Genomic DNA, 15467 nt, shown 5'->3' with positions numbered 1-15467 from the left:
CATCATGCTTTAATTATTTTTCATGCAAATAGCAGGAAAGAGACAAAAACAGAGACACAAACAAGTAAAATACACAGAAATACATAAACAAACTGTACTTTACTTCTGTGATTCAGAAACATCAGTGGCTTTGTAGTGATAGTGATTATAACAGACCTAATGTACAGAGGAACCTCGATTTAACGGAAAACATCTGGAAAACTGAACATCCAGTCCGATCGTTTAAAATTCCTGTAAGAAGCATCTCGAGACCAGTACTGGGTTAGTAATTATAAGGGTACTAGACTAGTAATTATAAGGGTACTGGACTAGTAATCATAAGGGTAGTGGACTAGTAATCATAAGGGTACTGGACTAGTAATCATAAGGGTAGTGGACTAGTAATTATAACAGTACTGGACTAGTAATCATAAAAGTATTGAACTAATAATCATAAGGGTACTAGACTAGTAATTATAACAGTACTGGACTAGTAATTATAACAGTACTGGATTAGTAATCATAAGGGTGCTAGAGGGTTTTAGGCTTTATTTTCGACCCCCTGAATATAAATAAAACCCTCGCTGTTTTGGACAGTTGCATTTTACAGACCGCTGCTTCACCTTTTAGTCCGTTAATTCAAGGTTCCTCTGTATTGTAATAACTCTTCATTTTATTTTAGCTTTGCTCTGCTGCTCAGCAAGAAGGTCCTGGGTTCAATTCCCAGATGAAGCAGCCTGGGTCCTTTCTGTGTGAAGTTTGCCTGTTCTCTCTTGTTTCCTCCCACAGTCCAAAGACATGCAGTCAGGTTAATTAGAGCTACTAAAATTGCCCTGTGTGTGTGTGTGCCCTGTGATGGACTGGCGACCTGTCCAGGGTGTTTCCTAACTTTCACCCAGTGAATCAGACCCACCGTGACCCTCAATAGGATAAAGTGGTTTACTAGAGGTAAAACACATGGTGATTAAATGAATGTGCTGGTTGTGAACGGTACCAGTGCAACACTTTTAAGTAATATAAATTTTAATTTAGTGCACCCAAATAACTAGAGTCATAAATTATGTTATAGAAGCGCCCAGGTGGCGCAGCGGTTCGAAACTCAGCTTTGCCATCAGTTGGCTGGGTGCCAACTAATGGTATGACTGGCAGCGCCTGCAGCAGACACGTTTCTGCTAGGGCGGGATGACTGGACTCTGTGGGTGGGGTCTTCAGATGCTGTGTAAGGACCCTGATTAGCATATAGAGAGGCGCCTGTGCAGAATGCATGGGTGTAAAAGGGTTCCGTTAAGGGCTGCTCGCGGTTCAGAGGAGGCGTGAGCAGCAATATACCCACCTCACCTACAATCAGGGATCCACCAGCAGCGGAAGACAAACTGACTACACTAAATTGGGAGGAAATGCATCAATAAAGTAGAAAATAAATAAATAAATGTAGTTATAAAGCAAATGTCAGGTTTTTTATGTAAAAATGAAGTAGTATTAACAGAAGAACTGTAGCTGCACAAGATTTGGGGTGCAAGAGGGTGGAACAGTACAATAGGGGCCCTTGGACAATCATCTATAATTTAAAAAATGTGTTCTATACTATATACATATACAATTTATACAGGCTGTTTGCTTTACACTGGCTGTATAGATAAATCACACTGGCATAGATAAATTATGGTCGATGATCTTCATTTTTGGGTTAGCGAGACATCATCCGCACAAACTCTGTAGAGGGAAAAAAGGAAAAGCAATTTTAGACAGCAGTAAAAATGTGTTTCCAGTCTGTTATATATAGTCTGTTTATGTTATAACCCATTATTCACCCTTAATGTTTGCATTTTTCCTATTACGTGGTTTTGATTTGGATATATCAAGATGTCCCAGATGTATTTAGGCGACAACACCCATGCAGTCGCCTCTTCTTTGCACTTACCAGTAACAGATTCTTACTGGAAGTCCTAATACGTTAGGAAGATCCTGCTATGCTTTCTGTATTTCTCTATTACTTGGGCCCCCATAGCATATGAGCATGTGTTTAAGGGTAAATTTCTAATACATACTTATATTTAAATATAAATATGCTTCTAAATGTTGGATTCTACCTTCAAAATCGACTAGACCGTCTCCGTTCAGATCCACGTCCCTGAGAATCTCATCGATTTCTCTTTGGTTCAGCTGCTCGCCCATCAGCTTCTTCATGGCCTCTCGTAACTCGGCCAGGCTGATCTGACCATCGCCGTTAGAGTCAAACTGTAGAAAAGTAGAAAGACGTGTGACAGCTTTTATTTCATTTGCTCTATTAAAGGTAATAATTTAGTTGATTATACTCAAATGTTTTTCAGGAATGTTGAATAACAAGTGTTCTGCAGTTATCTTTCATAGTCATTCAGCAAAAATAAAATTAAATAAATGAAGAAGGAGTGGCTCAGTGGGTAGCACTGTCATGTCACAGCAAGAAGGTCCTGAGTTCGTTTCCCAGGTGGAGTGGTCCAGGTCATTTCTGTTTGGTGTTTGCATGTTCTCCTTATGTCTGTGTGGGTTAATTTAAGGGACTAAATGGCTTCTTTGTGTGTGTGTGTGTTTTGCATTTTTCCCAATTTTCCTCCCAATCTAGTCATATTCAATAACCCGATTGCGTTACGCTTCCTCTCTACTGATGCTGATCTCCATTTCTGATTGAGGAGAGTGACACTGACTTGCGGATTATACTGGTGCACTATCTAGAACTAGAGAGCCCCCATAGTATTTAGGGATGAAATTAGGGGTGAATTAAGGAGATCTTCATATTAATGCCCAACTCAATGACATGTCCACATACTTCTGTTCATATGGTTCAGCTTAAAAGTATGTATTAATATTAAAACAGTATTTACTGTGTACTGTGAGTTTTATGCCATTAATTCATATAAACGACAGGTCTTAAAGGTTCTATTAAGCTTATAAATCATTTTTGACAAAACCATCATGTTGTATTAATTTCATTTAGATAAATCTTAACTTACATAACGTCAACAAGTATATATTATAACTCAATTACAAAACTCCCAATAAGCTTTTTTTTAATTATTTATTTATTTATTATTTAACTCAGTAAAATTATATTAATAAAAAATCCAGTAATACAGTAAAAATACAGTAAACATGAATCTTATTATGTAAAAGACTTTTATACGAACCTCTCTGAACGCATCCCTTAGCTCCTTTACTCCGATCATATCTGCCGTTTCTGCCAACATTTTAGGCCCCATTAATTCCACAAAGTCCTCGAAGTCCACTCGGCCCCCACCTAGTCAATGACAAACATTTCATTTAATTCCAGTGATGTTTAGATTACATTCACATTTTCAGCATTAAACATTTCCCACTGTAGTTAAAGTAAACACCAGTCCAAGTACACAAATCTGCTGAAACCTTTTTTTATTTTATTAAATGAGATCCTATAGAAGGTACAGAATCAACCTAGAGGTTGCTGAACCAATAACATGAACAGACAGGTAATTAGATAGATAGATAGATAGATAGATAGATAGATAGATAGATAGATAGATAGATAGATAGATAGATAGATAGATAGATAGATAGATAGATAGATAGATAGATAGATAGATAGATAGATAGATAGATAGATAGACAGCTGCTTCCAAACAGGTCCTCATACCAGACTTGGCACCGGATACTTTTCCTCTGCACCACCCAGCACCCCTAAATACTGTATATTATATAAAGTAATCTTTATATAGCAGAGCAGTAAGAACTGTGTATTATTGTATGAATATTGTGCTATTGCAACAATAACAACAGTAATTATTTGCCCCTGTAGAAGATTATACAGTAAAATAGGATTTAAATGAAAGTCTGAACTTAGTACTTACAGATCTGCTGACTCAGCTCGATCAGCTCCATCTCAGTGGGCATGTAACCCATCGTCCTCATGCACTCACCCAGGTCCTTACAGCTGATAAAACCATCCTTATCCTTATCAAACTCCCTGAAGGCTTCTTTCAGCTCTGAGAGAGAAACAACTGTAAGTTACAGCTGGAGAATGCTTACGATGGGGGTTATAAATAATAAAAGGATTGAAAAAGAGAGTTTTTAACTGGGATGGAAAGGTGGAACAGTGGGTAATGTAACGACTTAGTTATTGTGGCTTAGTTTAATGCCTGTTAAGACCCTTTTGCTTATCAGCCATAACATTAAAACCACCTCCTTGTTTCTACACTCACTGTCCGTTTTATCAGCTCCACTTACCATATAGAAGCACTTTGTAGTTCTACAATTACTGACTGTAGTCCATCTGTTTCTCTGCATGCTTGGTTGGCCCCCTTTCATGCTGTTCCTCAATGGTCAGGACCCCCACAGGACCACCACAGAGCAGGTATTATTTAGGTGGTGGATGATTCTCAGCACTGCAGTGACACTGACATGGTGGTGGTGTGTTAGTGTGTGTTGTGCTGGTATGAGTGGATCAGACACAGCAGTGCTGCTGGAGTTTTTAAACACCTCACTGTCACTGCTTGACCAAATAGAGTCCACCAGCCAAATATATCCAGCCAACAGCGCCCCGTGGGCAGCATCCTGTGACCACTGATGAAGGTCTAGAAGATGACCGACTCAAACAGCAGCAATAGATGAGCGATCGTCTTTGACTTTACATCTACAAGGTGGACCAACTAGGTAGGAGTGTCTAATAGAGTGGACAGTGAGTGGACACGGTGTTTAAAAACTCCAGCAGCGCTGCTGTGTCTGATCCACTCATACCAGCACAACACACACTAACACACCAGCACCATGTCAGTGTCACTGCAGAGCTGAGAATCATCCACCACCTAAATAATACCTGCTCTGTGGTCTCCCTGACCATTGAAGAACAGCATGTAGAAAAACAGATGGACTACAGTCAGTAAATGTAGAACTACAAAGTGCTTCTATATGGTCAGTGGAGCTGATAAAATGGACAGTGAGTGTAGAAACAAGAAGAAGGTTTTAATGTTATGGCTGATCGGTGTATATCTGCACTCAGTTGGCTCTGTGGATCTGGGGATCCAGGGTTTGAATCTTAACAGAGCTATCGGCTCTTCCAGTCACCGTCTCTTCTGGACATTTAGATTTCCCACCACCAAAACATGGATTGGCCAAAGATGAATCAACTGCTTCTAATTATTCATAAGTAAGGAAAGAAAACGGAGGGTCTGGAGTGTATTAAAGCCCTGCGTCAAGTGTTTCTGAGAGGTACCAGACACACCACATCTCTGATCAGAATAAATTGGTTATTGAAGTTGACTGAATGATTTAATACTGAGAGCAGGAACATGTATTAGTGATTAGTAAATTGATTTAAAGATGGAAAACACGAAGCTCTGGGCAGGCGGATGGATATCAGATGTATAATGTAGGTAATTAAATCTCGTTTCACGCTAATATGTTGAATTATCGTACCTTCAATCTCTTCTGGTCTCAGATCTCTGTCCTGTAGTGTCCAGTTTTTAAAGGCACACAGAGACAAACTGTTATTTTACAAGTTGGTCAGTGAAAGTTTAATATAATTTACAAATATTATTGCTCTTTACAACATCTGGACAAGAACGTGTCAAGTCGTTCACTCATTTATCCATTCTCTTTATCCAGGTCAGGGTCACGGTGGGTGTGATTAATTCGTTAAAAGGTAGGAAATACCCGGACAGGTCGCCAGTCCATCACCGGGAACACACACACCACACAAAGGCACTGGGAGAACATGCAAACTCCACACAGAAATGGACCTGGTCGCTCAGTTAGGGAATCGAACCCAGACCCTTCTAGCTTTGAGGAGGTCACACAGTGCATTAAAAAAGCTGGACATTATGCATTGAAAATGTTTGTTGGCTCAAATGGTTTAAACGTTCAAGGTGATTCATGGAAAAGTGTATAAACCTCTGGGATAATGACCTGCTGGGTGAGGGTCGGGTGATACCTGATGCTTGTGTGTATATACTATATACATTGTTAATGTATACATTATTAATATTAATATATACACTGTTAATATATACAATATTAATACAAACACTATTATGATTAATATACACACTTAATATATACTCTATTATGATTTATATATATATATATATATATATATATATATATATATATATATATATATATATATACACTATTAATACGTACACTATGATGATTAATATATAAGTTAATATATACACTATTATGATTTATACACACACTGTTAATATATACACTATTATGATTTATATATATACACTATGATTAATATATACTGTTAATATATACACTATTATGATTTATATATACTGTTAATATATACATTATTATGATTAATATATACACTGTTAATATATACATTATTATGATTAATATATACACTGTTAATATATACACTATTATGACTAATATATACACTGTTAATAAATACACTATTATGATTTTTGTATATATACACCATGATGATTAATATTTACACTTAATATATACACTATTATGATTATATACTGTATGTATACTGTATATATATATATACATATATATATATATATATACTATGATGATTAATATATACACTTAATATATACACTATTATGATTATATATATATATATATATATATATATACATATATATATATATATACTATGATGATTAATATATACACTTAATATACTGTATACAGTATTATGATTATATATATATATATATATATATATATATATATATATATATATATATATATATATACTATTAATACATATACTATGATGATTAATATATACACTTAATATATACATTAGTATAAATATTATATATATATATATATATATATATATATATATACACTATTAATACATATACTATGATGATTAATATATACACTATTAATATATACACTAGTATGATTTATATACACTATTAATATATACACTAGTATGATTAATATATACACTATTAATATATACACTATTAGTAAATGATGAATATATACACTATAAATTGTTGTGTGAGATATTTTCTTTTTACAGCTTCTTAATCTTAACTGTTGTAATTCTGAATTATGAATCTTTTGAATGTTAATATTGAATTTCTGTTTGATTTAAACTGTTTCTGTTGATTTAACGTTATTACTTGTTAAATGAAACAGTAAATCCAGTGGTAGATAGATGGAGTAGGTGGGAGTGTTGGACTGATTTATTCTGTGATAAGTCGTTGTTTTATCAGGGTTTGAGCTTTAAATACTCGTCCCGCTGCTTCTGTATTTAGGGGATTACTGTTGTGAACTGGCAGGGCTGCAGATGGACATTAAGATCATCAGTGGATTATAAAAGGGTGAACACAGTTTCTCTCTTACGTAACCAACATAACGAGAGAGAGAGAGACACAGAGAGAGAGATAGCGCGAGAGAGAGACAGAGATTCTATATTACTGGTTATTATGTATTTTTACTTATTATTATTTTTATTATGTAATTTTAAATTATTTATTTATTTATATATTTTTCTAAATTTTACCATGAGTTTGTTGTTCCATGTTTATCCTGACGTGTATGTTGAGCTGTAATGTACTGTGACGGTAGTACAACAATATAATGTAAATACACAACCCTAGAACCTTAGAATGACACTCACAGAACCTTGTACACCCAAAAACTAAACAAAACAAAACAATTGATAAAGCATTTTTATAGCATTTTTGCTGTATTATTTCAATAGTTATGTAATATATATGAGACTCAGCCTGCAGTTATAGTTTACAGTAATGGTTTATTCTCTTCATAATATTAATAATCATATTAATAATATTAATAAATGAAATGCAAAGACAGTTCTACACTGCTGCAATAGAATCAGTTCTGTGCACTTCCATCACAGTCTGGTTTGGAGCAGCCGCAACACAACACAGGAACAGACTGCAGCGACTGGTAAAGTCATCAGAGAAAATCATTGGTGCTCCTCTGCCCTCCCTCCAGGACTTGTGCTCTTCAAGGACCAAGAGACGGGCAGAGAAAATTATTACTGACTCCTCACACCCTGGCCATAACTTCATTCAACCGCTCCCCTCCGACTGCCGCTACAGGTCCATCCACACTAAAACTTCCAGATTCAAGAGCAGTTTCTTCCCACAGGCCTCATCTCCCTCCTAAATAAATAAATGACTGACAATACAGACTTAAGCGCGACAATATTCACCTGCTGCCAATTGACTACACTGTAGTACTCATCCTACATGTTGTGCTAACTTACATATCTGTATATTGCCTGTATATAGTCTTATAGTTTGTATATTTGTGTTTAACATTTAATGTATACATTGCTTGTATACTGTACTAATACTAGAGCAGGGGTGGGGAACTGTACACGGCCCCCCGCTCAATCAAATGTGGCCCCCCATATATTTGCTAGATTTTATCGTTTGGGCTTTATGCAATTAATCATCATAATCATCTGTTCCGCATAATCCTTTTTAGTGCCGCGTAGCAACAAGGCAAACAAAGCAGCCCAGCGGTCTCTGTCCCTGCAATTAATGATGACGCTTATACCAAATTAACCAATGAGCTGCGACAACCGTGACTGTAGATTCATCCAATTAGCTGCGTCTTTTTACATTTACATTTTCAGCATTTAGCAGACGCCTTTATCCAAAGCGACTTACATTACAGTTACAGGATACAGTCTGAGCAACTGAGGGTTAAGGGCCCAACATCAGCAACCTGGCAGAGATGGGGCTTGAACCAACGACCTTCTGGTTACTAGTTCAGTACCTTAACCACAGGCCTACGGCTTTTGGTTTGTTGAAGTTTGTAAAAATGTCGAAGCGCAGGAAAGTTGACGATGAATGTCGCGTCTTTCAAGAAAAATGTACAACGGATTTCTTTTTTGTTGAAGTAAAAGGAAAGCCAGTATGTTTAATTTGTGGAGAATACGGCCGCTCAGGTGGCGCAGCGGTAAAATCCAGAGGTGGAAAGAGTACTAAAATATTGTACTCAAGTAAAAGTACTATTACTTTAATGAATTTTTACTTAAGTACGAGTAAAATTACTAGTCTAAAAATCTACTCAACCCATTTAAAAGGTACTCAGAGTAACTTGTTTAACAGGAAAGGGTGTGGCTCTCCTGTGTAATGCTCATAAAATTAGAATATCATGAAAAAGTTGATTTATTTCAGTAATTCCATTCAAAAAGTGAAACTTGTATATTATATTCATTCATTACACACAGACTGATATATTTCAAATGTTTATTTCTTTTAATGTTGATGATTATAACTGACAACTAATGAAAACCCCAAATTCAGTATCTCAGAAAATTAGAATATTACTTAAGACCAATACAAAAAAAGGATTTTTAGAAATGTTGGCCAACTGAAAAGTATGAAGATGAAAAGTATGAGCATGTACAGAACTCAATACTTAGTTGGGGCTCCTTTTGCCTGGATTACTGCAGCAATGCGGCGTGGCATGGAGTCCATCAGTCTGTGGCACTGCTCAGGTGTTATGAGAGCCCAGGTTGCTCTGATAGTGGCCTTCAGCTCTTCTGAATTGTTGGGTCTGGCGTATCGCATCTTCCTCTTCACAATACCACATAGATTTTCTATGGGGTTAAGGTCAGGCGAGTTTGCTGGCCAATTAAGAACAGGGATACCATGGTCCTTAAACCAGGTACTGGTAGCTTTGGCACTGTGTGCAGGTGCCAAGTCCTGTTGGAAAATGAAATCTGCATCTCCATAAAGTTGGTCAGCAGCAGGAAGCATGAAGTGCTCTAAAACTTCCTGGTAGACGGCTGCGTTGACCTTGGACCTCAGAAAACACAGTGGACCAACACCAGCAGATGACATGGCACTCCAAACCATCACTGACTGTGGAAACTTTACACTGGACCTCAAGCAACGTGGATTCTGTGCCTCTCCTCTCTTCCTCCAGACTCTGGGACCTTGATTTCCAAAGGTAATGCAAAATTTACTTTCATCAGAGAACATAACTTTGGACCACTCAGCAGTCCTTTTTGTCTTTAGCCCAGGCGAGATGCTTCTGACGCTGTCTCTTGTTCAAGAGTGGCTTGACACAAGGAATGCGACAGCTGAAACCCATGTCTTGCATACGTCTGTGCGTGGTGGTTCTTGAAGCACTGACTCCAGCTGCAGTCCACTCTTTGTGAATCTCCCCCACATTTTTGAATGGGTTTTGTTTCACAATCCTCTCCAGGGTGCGGTTATCCCTATTGCTTGTACACTTTTTTCTACCACATCTTTTCCTTCCCTTCGCCTCTCTATTAATGTGCTTGGACACAGAGCTCTGTGAACAGCCAGCCTCTTTAGCAATGACCTTTTGTGTCTTGCCCTCCTTGTGCAAGGTGCCAATGGTCGTCTTTTGGACAACTGTCAAGTCAGCAGTTTTCCCCATGATTGTGCAGCCTACAGAACTAGACTGAGAGACCATTTAAAGGCCTTTGCAGGTGTTTTGAGTTCATTAGCTGATCAGCTGATTAGAGGTGTCTTCAATATTGTATCTTGTCACAATATTCTATACTGATACTGAATTTGGGGTTTTCATTCGTTGTCAGTTATAATCATCAACATTAAAAGAAATAAACATTTGAAATATATCAGTCTGTGTGTAATGAATGAATATAATATACAAGTTTCACTTTTTGAATGGAATTACTAAAATAAATCAACTTTTTCATGATATTCTCATTTTATGACCAGCACCAGTATATCTCACAACATATAAAACATTTAGGGATGTGTAATGTGTCATTTTAGTACAGACCATCCCATAAAACTTTTTCAAACTGTATAACCACTGAAGTTGGCATTAATTGTGGATTCTATAGACCAGCCTTCTTTTTCATCACCAACAAATACCAAACAACATCATACTGCAGATCTCATAACTCACAACAAGTCAAGGTTACAAGTGTTGTGACTTTCACTAAATGAGAGGAAAACCTTCAAGATGTATTAGACAAAACTTTACCATTCTTTGACATCAGACTGTTATCAAATAACGAAACATCAAACTCCAAACATGTTCAACTTTTAAAATCGTCCTTCCCTCCCTCCTCTATACCTAGATTACAGTTCTTTTATTTTAGCACCAGTTTATTTTTCATCGCAGAATTCACTGCAGCAGTTTCCCAGACGCGATTTTTTAGCATTTTTTTTTACTCAGTAACGAATGTTATTTAAAATGTAGCAAATTACAATTCTTAATACAAAACATACTTAAGTAAAAGTAAAATTACAGGTTGTAAAATCTACTTTAAAAAGTACAAGTACACAAAAAAAAACTACTCAGTTACAGTAACGCGAGAGAATGTAATTCGTTACTTTCCACCTCTGGTAAACAAGCTGGAACCAGAGCTGGATCTCGAATACATCATATCAAATCTCAGCTCTGCCTGCCGGCTGAAGGCTGAGTGGCCACATGAACAACGATTGGCCTGTTGTTCAGGTGGGCGGGACTAAGCTGGATGGGGTGTCTCTCTGTCAGACTGGTGCAATTAAGACCTCTGCTGGCTGATTAGAGTGCTCTTAGGGTGTGTCTCTCCGTACACAACCACCAGCCAGTTGGCAATTTTTGTACGTGGAATTACATCGGATTTTTCTTTCATTGGAGGGCGTGCACGATACAACCAGAGGTAAGGACATTTTTGAAAAGCTAATAATAACAGTGCACTTCTATGGTTTATCTCTCAACAAACTAAGTGGTGTGAGTTACTACAGACGGTGCACCAGCAATGGTGGGGACACATAAAGGATTGGTGGCACTTCTGAAAAAAACAAATGACACTTCTTGGTCTGGATCCAAGCAATTTAGTTACATGTCACTTTATCATTCACCAAGAAAATCTGTGCTCACAGTCACTTTGTGTGAAAGATGTGATGGCGACGGTCATTTCTTGTGCGAACATTTAAAGTAGAGGGCTGAATAACAGACAATTCAAGGAATTCTTAAAAAGCCTGGACACAGACTATGGAGATTTGGTTTACTAATGTGAGGTGCGATGGCTAAGCAGGGCAAACATGTTGAAGCGATTTTATGAACTCAGAGATGCTGTGAAAAGTTTCATGAAAATAAAAGGGAAATATGTGCACTGTAAGCCCGGACTTTATATTTAATCAAACATTTTTAGTACAACATACATAAATTATTTAAGTTTTTTTGCTCTACTATAAAATGCGGAGTACATTGTACTAATTTGAGTACATATTTAAATGTGCTAAAAGATTTAAGTTTACTAAACAAAAAAAATTACTTTTCTATCAGATTAACTTAAAAAAGTTAAGTTAAGGTAATAAAACAGAAAAACGCCACCATTTACATGTAAGTCCGCCTTTTTTCAGCTTGCTGTTGGTGAATCAGGCAGCCATTTGTTTTAACTTTTGAAACCTGTTGTTGCAAATTACTTTTTACTTTTCATTAAAGGCTTTTTGCAAAAGTAAACTTGTCTTCCTGAAATGTCTTTTGTGAAGTGGAACCTTTGTTAAACTAAGTGGACAAACATTTTCTTCCTCATTATGCTATTTTTGAGTAGCATGTACACCAGTCTGATGGGGCTTTTTCATCTTCCGTCTAATTTTGGTAAGTGTTGTACTTTACTTAACAATTTTGTTTAAAATAAATAATCTTAATGTTGACACTAAATAAATAATCAAACCGCGCTGCTTTATTTGCCGTATTTAGGCTACATGCTAGCATGTTAGCATGCTAGCCTTCATACGAAGCAAAGAGTGTGCTGGCTTGCTTTATTTTAATCCTTAATTAATGCTATTAATGTTCATGGTTACTGTGAGGAGCTGTTTGTGTTTCATCAGAACTTTATATACAGTTTGTACAGTTTTAAAGATGTTTTCTTGACATGTATTTTAAGTAAATACTTCTGAAGTGAAATAAAGAAAAATAATTTTATAATTGTGTCTGTTTCTCTATAAACATTTGTAATTCATATTTAAAATGTAATTAACATGAAAACTAAGAAAAAATCAATAGTTTTTTCCATTGAGCTCAAGATATTAAGTAGAATTATTGGGAAAAGCAGTTGGTATAACAAAAAAAAGAAAGTTTAATCAACTTGCCTTTTAGGTGTAATAACTTAATGTTTTAAGTTATGCTAACTCAAGTTTTCATTATACATTACTTAACTTTTTTAAGGCAACCGGTTTCCTCAAATTTTTTAAGTAGATTGAACTTATCCGGGCTTACAGTGTGGAGAAACTCAGTGATGTCCTGGTCACACTCCTTTCTCATGTGAAGTCATTTCAAGCCAAATTAAAGTTGTGGCAAATGCAACTCGAAAAGGGGAACACCGGGAATTTCCCTACTCTTCGTGATCACAATCCTGTGCCTGAGAGAACAACAGGATATGCAAAGGAATGTGCTGATTTCCTGGAGGTGTTTTCCCAACGATTTCAAAACGTGAAAGCAAAAGAACAAGAGCGTAACATTTTTGCATCACCGTTAAATGTAAATGCAGCTGATGTACCAGAGTGCGTGCAGCTAGAGGTCATTGAACTACGTGCCAGGCACAGCAACATGGACCTGCTAGAATTCTACAAGCAAAATATAAGTGGACTTTTTAAGGGACCGTGCACTTAAGATGGCATCACTGTTTGGAACCACATACCACTGTGAAAAGTTCTTCTCAAAGCTGTCACTTGCAAAAAACCAACTGCGTTCAAGACTAACAGACATCAACTTGGAGAACCAGTTGCGTGTTGCCACAACATCAAGCTGGTCAAGACCAGATGGTAAGGTAAGTCTGAGATCAAATACTGCATAAACACTACATACCATCAGCATCATGTATTTATAAAGCCTATATTATTTGGCTGTATGTTGCATCATTGTAGTATGTGACCCGTGACCAGATATGTAATTATTAATCTGGCTCTCAGTGGGTAAAAGGTTCCCCACCTCTGCTCTACAACATCAGAACCAACATCAGCCATTCCTCTCCATGAAGCCATGCAGATTCTTCAGACCTCTGCAACTTATATAAAATGCAACTACACGCCCGGTTTTCAATCATCTGAAGCGCTGCTGCCTCACCCCACCACTGAGCTCTATTCACCGGCTTCCTGTAGCCGCCCATATTTCATTTAGAACTCTGATACTCGTCTACAAAGCCAAAAACTGACCAGACCTGAACTTCCTTAGATCTTTTATTAAAGCCGGTTCTGTTAAACAAAGCCTGTTTGTTGTTGGTGTTGTCATCTTCAAAAACTTTTTAAACTCTATTTATTAAGAATTTCAAACAAAGTCCATCATGTTTCCAGCATCGTACCAACTTTTTAACGCCATCAGCAAAACGTGCTCGGTTGAGCCATTCGTAGCGCTATATGGGCTGTGACAGACAAGTGGGACGGACACACACGCAGAGATGTTAACAAAAGTATTTCATTATAACAAAAGACACGACAGGATTACACAAGACAGGTTACAAGACAAGACCAGATACAAACACATGTAACCTATGCTAAGCTAAATGCTAACTAAACATGAACTAAGCTAATCTAAACCTGCAAACAAAGCTAGGACTAAACTAAATGCTAATGCTAATCACAAACAAACAAAGCTGAACATGAAATGGACTAAGACAAAAGCAAATAGGAATAAAACAGGAACAAACAGAGCTAAACTGGGCTAACAGGGCTAAACAAGGCTAAAGAGGCTAAAGCTAACAGACCAAGGCAAAAGCAAACAGGCGAATGGACGGAATTAAATCTTAGTAAATTCAAGGACACCAAACCAGCAGAACAGAGTCGCTACAAAAGGCAAAACTCTTCACTGGCTTCCTGTAGCTGCACGCATTCAGTTTAAAACACTGATGCTCGCCTACAAAGCCAAAAATGGACCCCAAGCTACCTTCGAGGCCTAATCAAATCCCGCTCTGTACCACGCAACCTCCGAGCCACTAGTCTCGCTCGACTTGATCCTCCACCCAGCACTAAAGGAAGACGAGCATCAAGGCTCTTCTCTGTTCTAGCACCCAAGTGGTGGAATGAACTTCCTCTGAACTTCCCAGCTCCCCTCTTAAATACCCTCAGATGAGGGGCAGCTGGGGCTAATTAGCTGAGGGAACCAATCATACTGAGGGGGCGTTGGCCTGTAACCGAAAACAAACAGCCTTTCCCAAACCATTCCCTCCTCACTAACACTCCACTACAGAGTCACACTCCATATGAAGCCACACTCTGTGCTGTGATGGGAGCTTCCCATTAAGGGGAGGGTCTAAATTCAGGAGTCAACTTTGGGACGCCCTCTTTGCTTTCGAGCGGAAGAAGGAAGCTGCCGTCACCATGGCTACAGGTCATGTCTTGCACTCCGTTATCATTTCAGCATCTCTAAGCGGGAATACGAGCTCAGGAGACGCAAGCACCTGCTACTTTATAACTAGCATAAATGTATAGTTATGTTTTAATTCTCAAAAAAATGGTGTTAAATATGATAATAATGTTAGTGATAGTATTGTTGGGGTAAAATAATTTTGCCATTTA

The 15467-nt window shown here is 37.4% G+C and overlaps 1 protein-coding gene across 1 annotated transcript in view; it reads right to left on the bottom strand.

Moving 5' to 3' along the window:
- Positions 1-1666: 1666 nt before the first annotated feature.
- cabp2a (calcium binding protein 2a) overlaps positions 1667-15467 on the bottom strand; it is a 40830-nt gene continuing 27029 nt past the window's right edge. The window contains exons 4-8 of the mRNA XM_062996404.1: positions 5404-5434; positions 3840-3974; positions 3144-3253; positions 2070-2217; positions 1667-1692 (exon numbers count right to left, since the gene is read on the bottom strand). Coding sequence (XP_062852474.1) covers positions 1667-1692; positions 2070-2217; positions 3144-3253; positions 3840-3974; positions 5404-5434 — 450 coding nt within the window. The remainder of the gene's footprint in view (positions 1693-2069; positions 2218-3143; positions 3254-3839; positions 3975-5403; positions 5435-15467) is intronic.

The sequence above is a fragment of the Trichomycterus rosablanca genome, chromosome 5 (assembly GCF_030014385.1).
Source record: "Trichomycterus rosablanca isolate fTriRos1 chromosome 5, fTriRos1.hap1, whole genome shotgun sequence".
NCBI classification, from domain to species: domain Eukaryota; kingdom Metazoa; phylum Chordata; class Actinopteri; order Siluriformes; family Trichomycteridae; genus Trichomycterus; species Trichomycterus rosablanca.
Note: the sequence above shows the minus strand (reverse complement) of the source record. Positions and strands in the feature narration are given on the sequence as shown.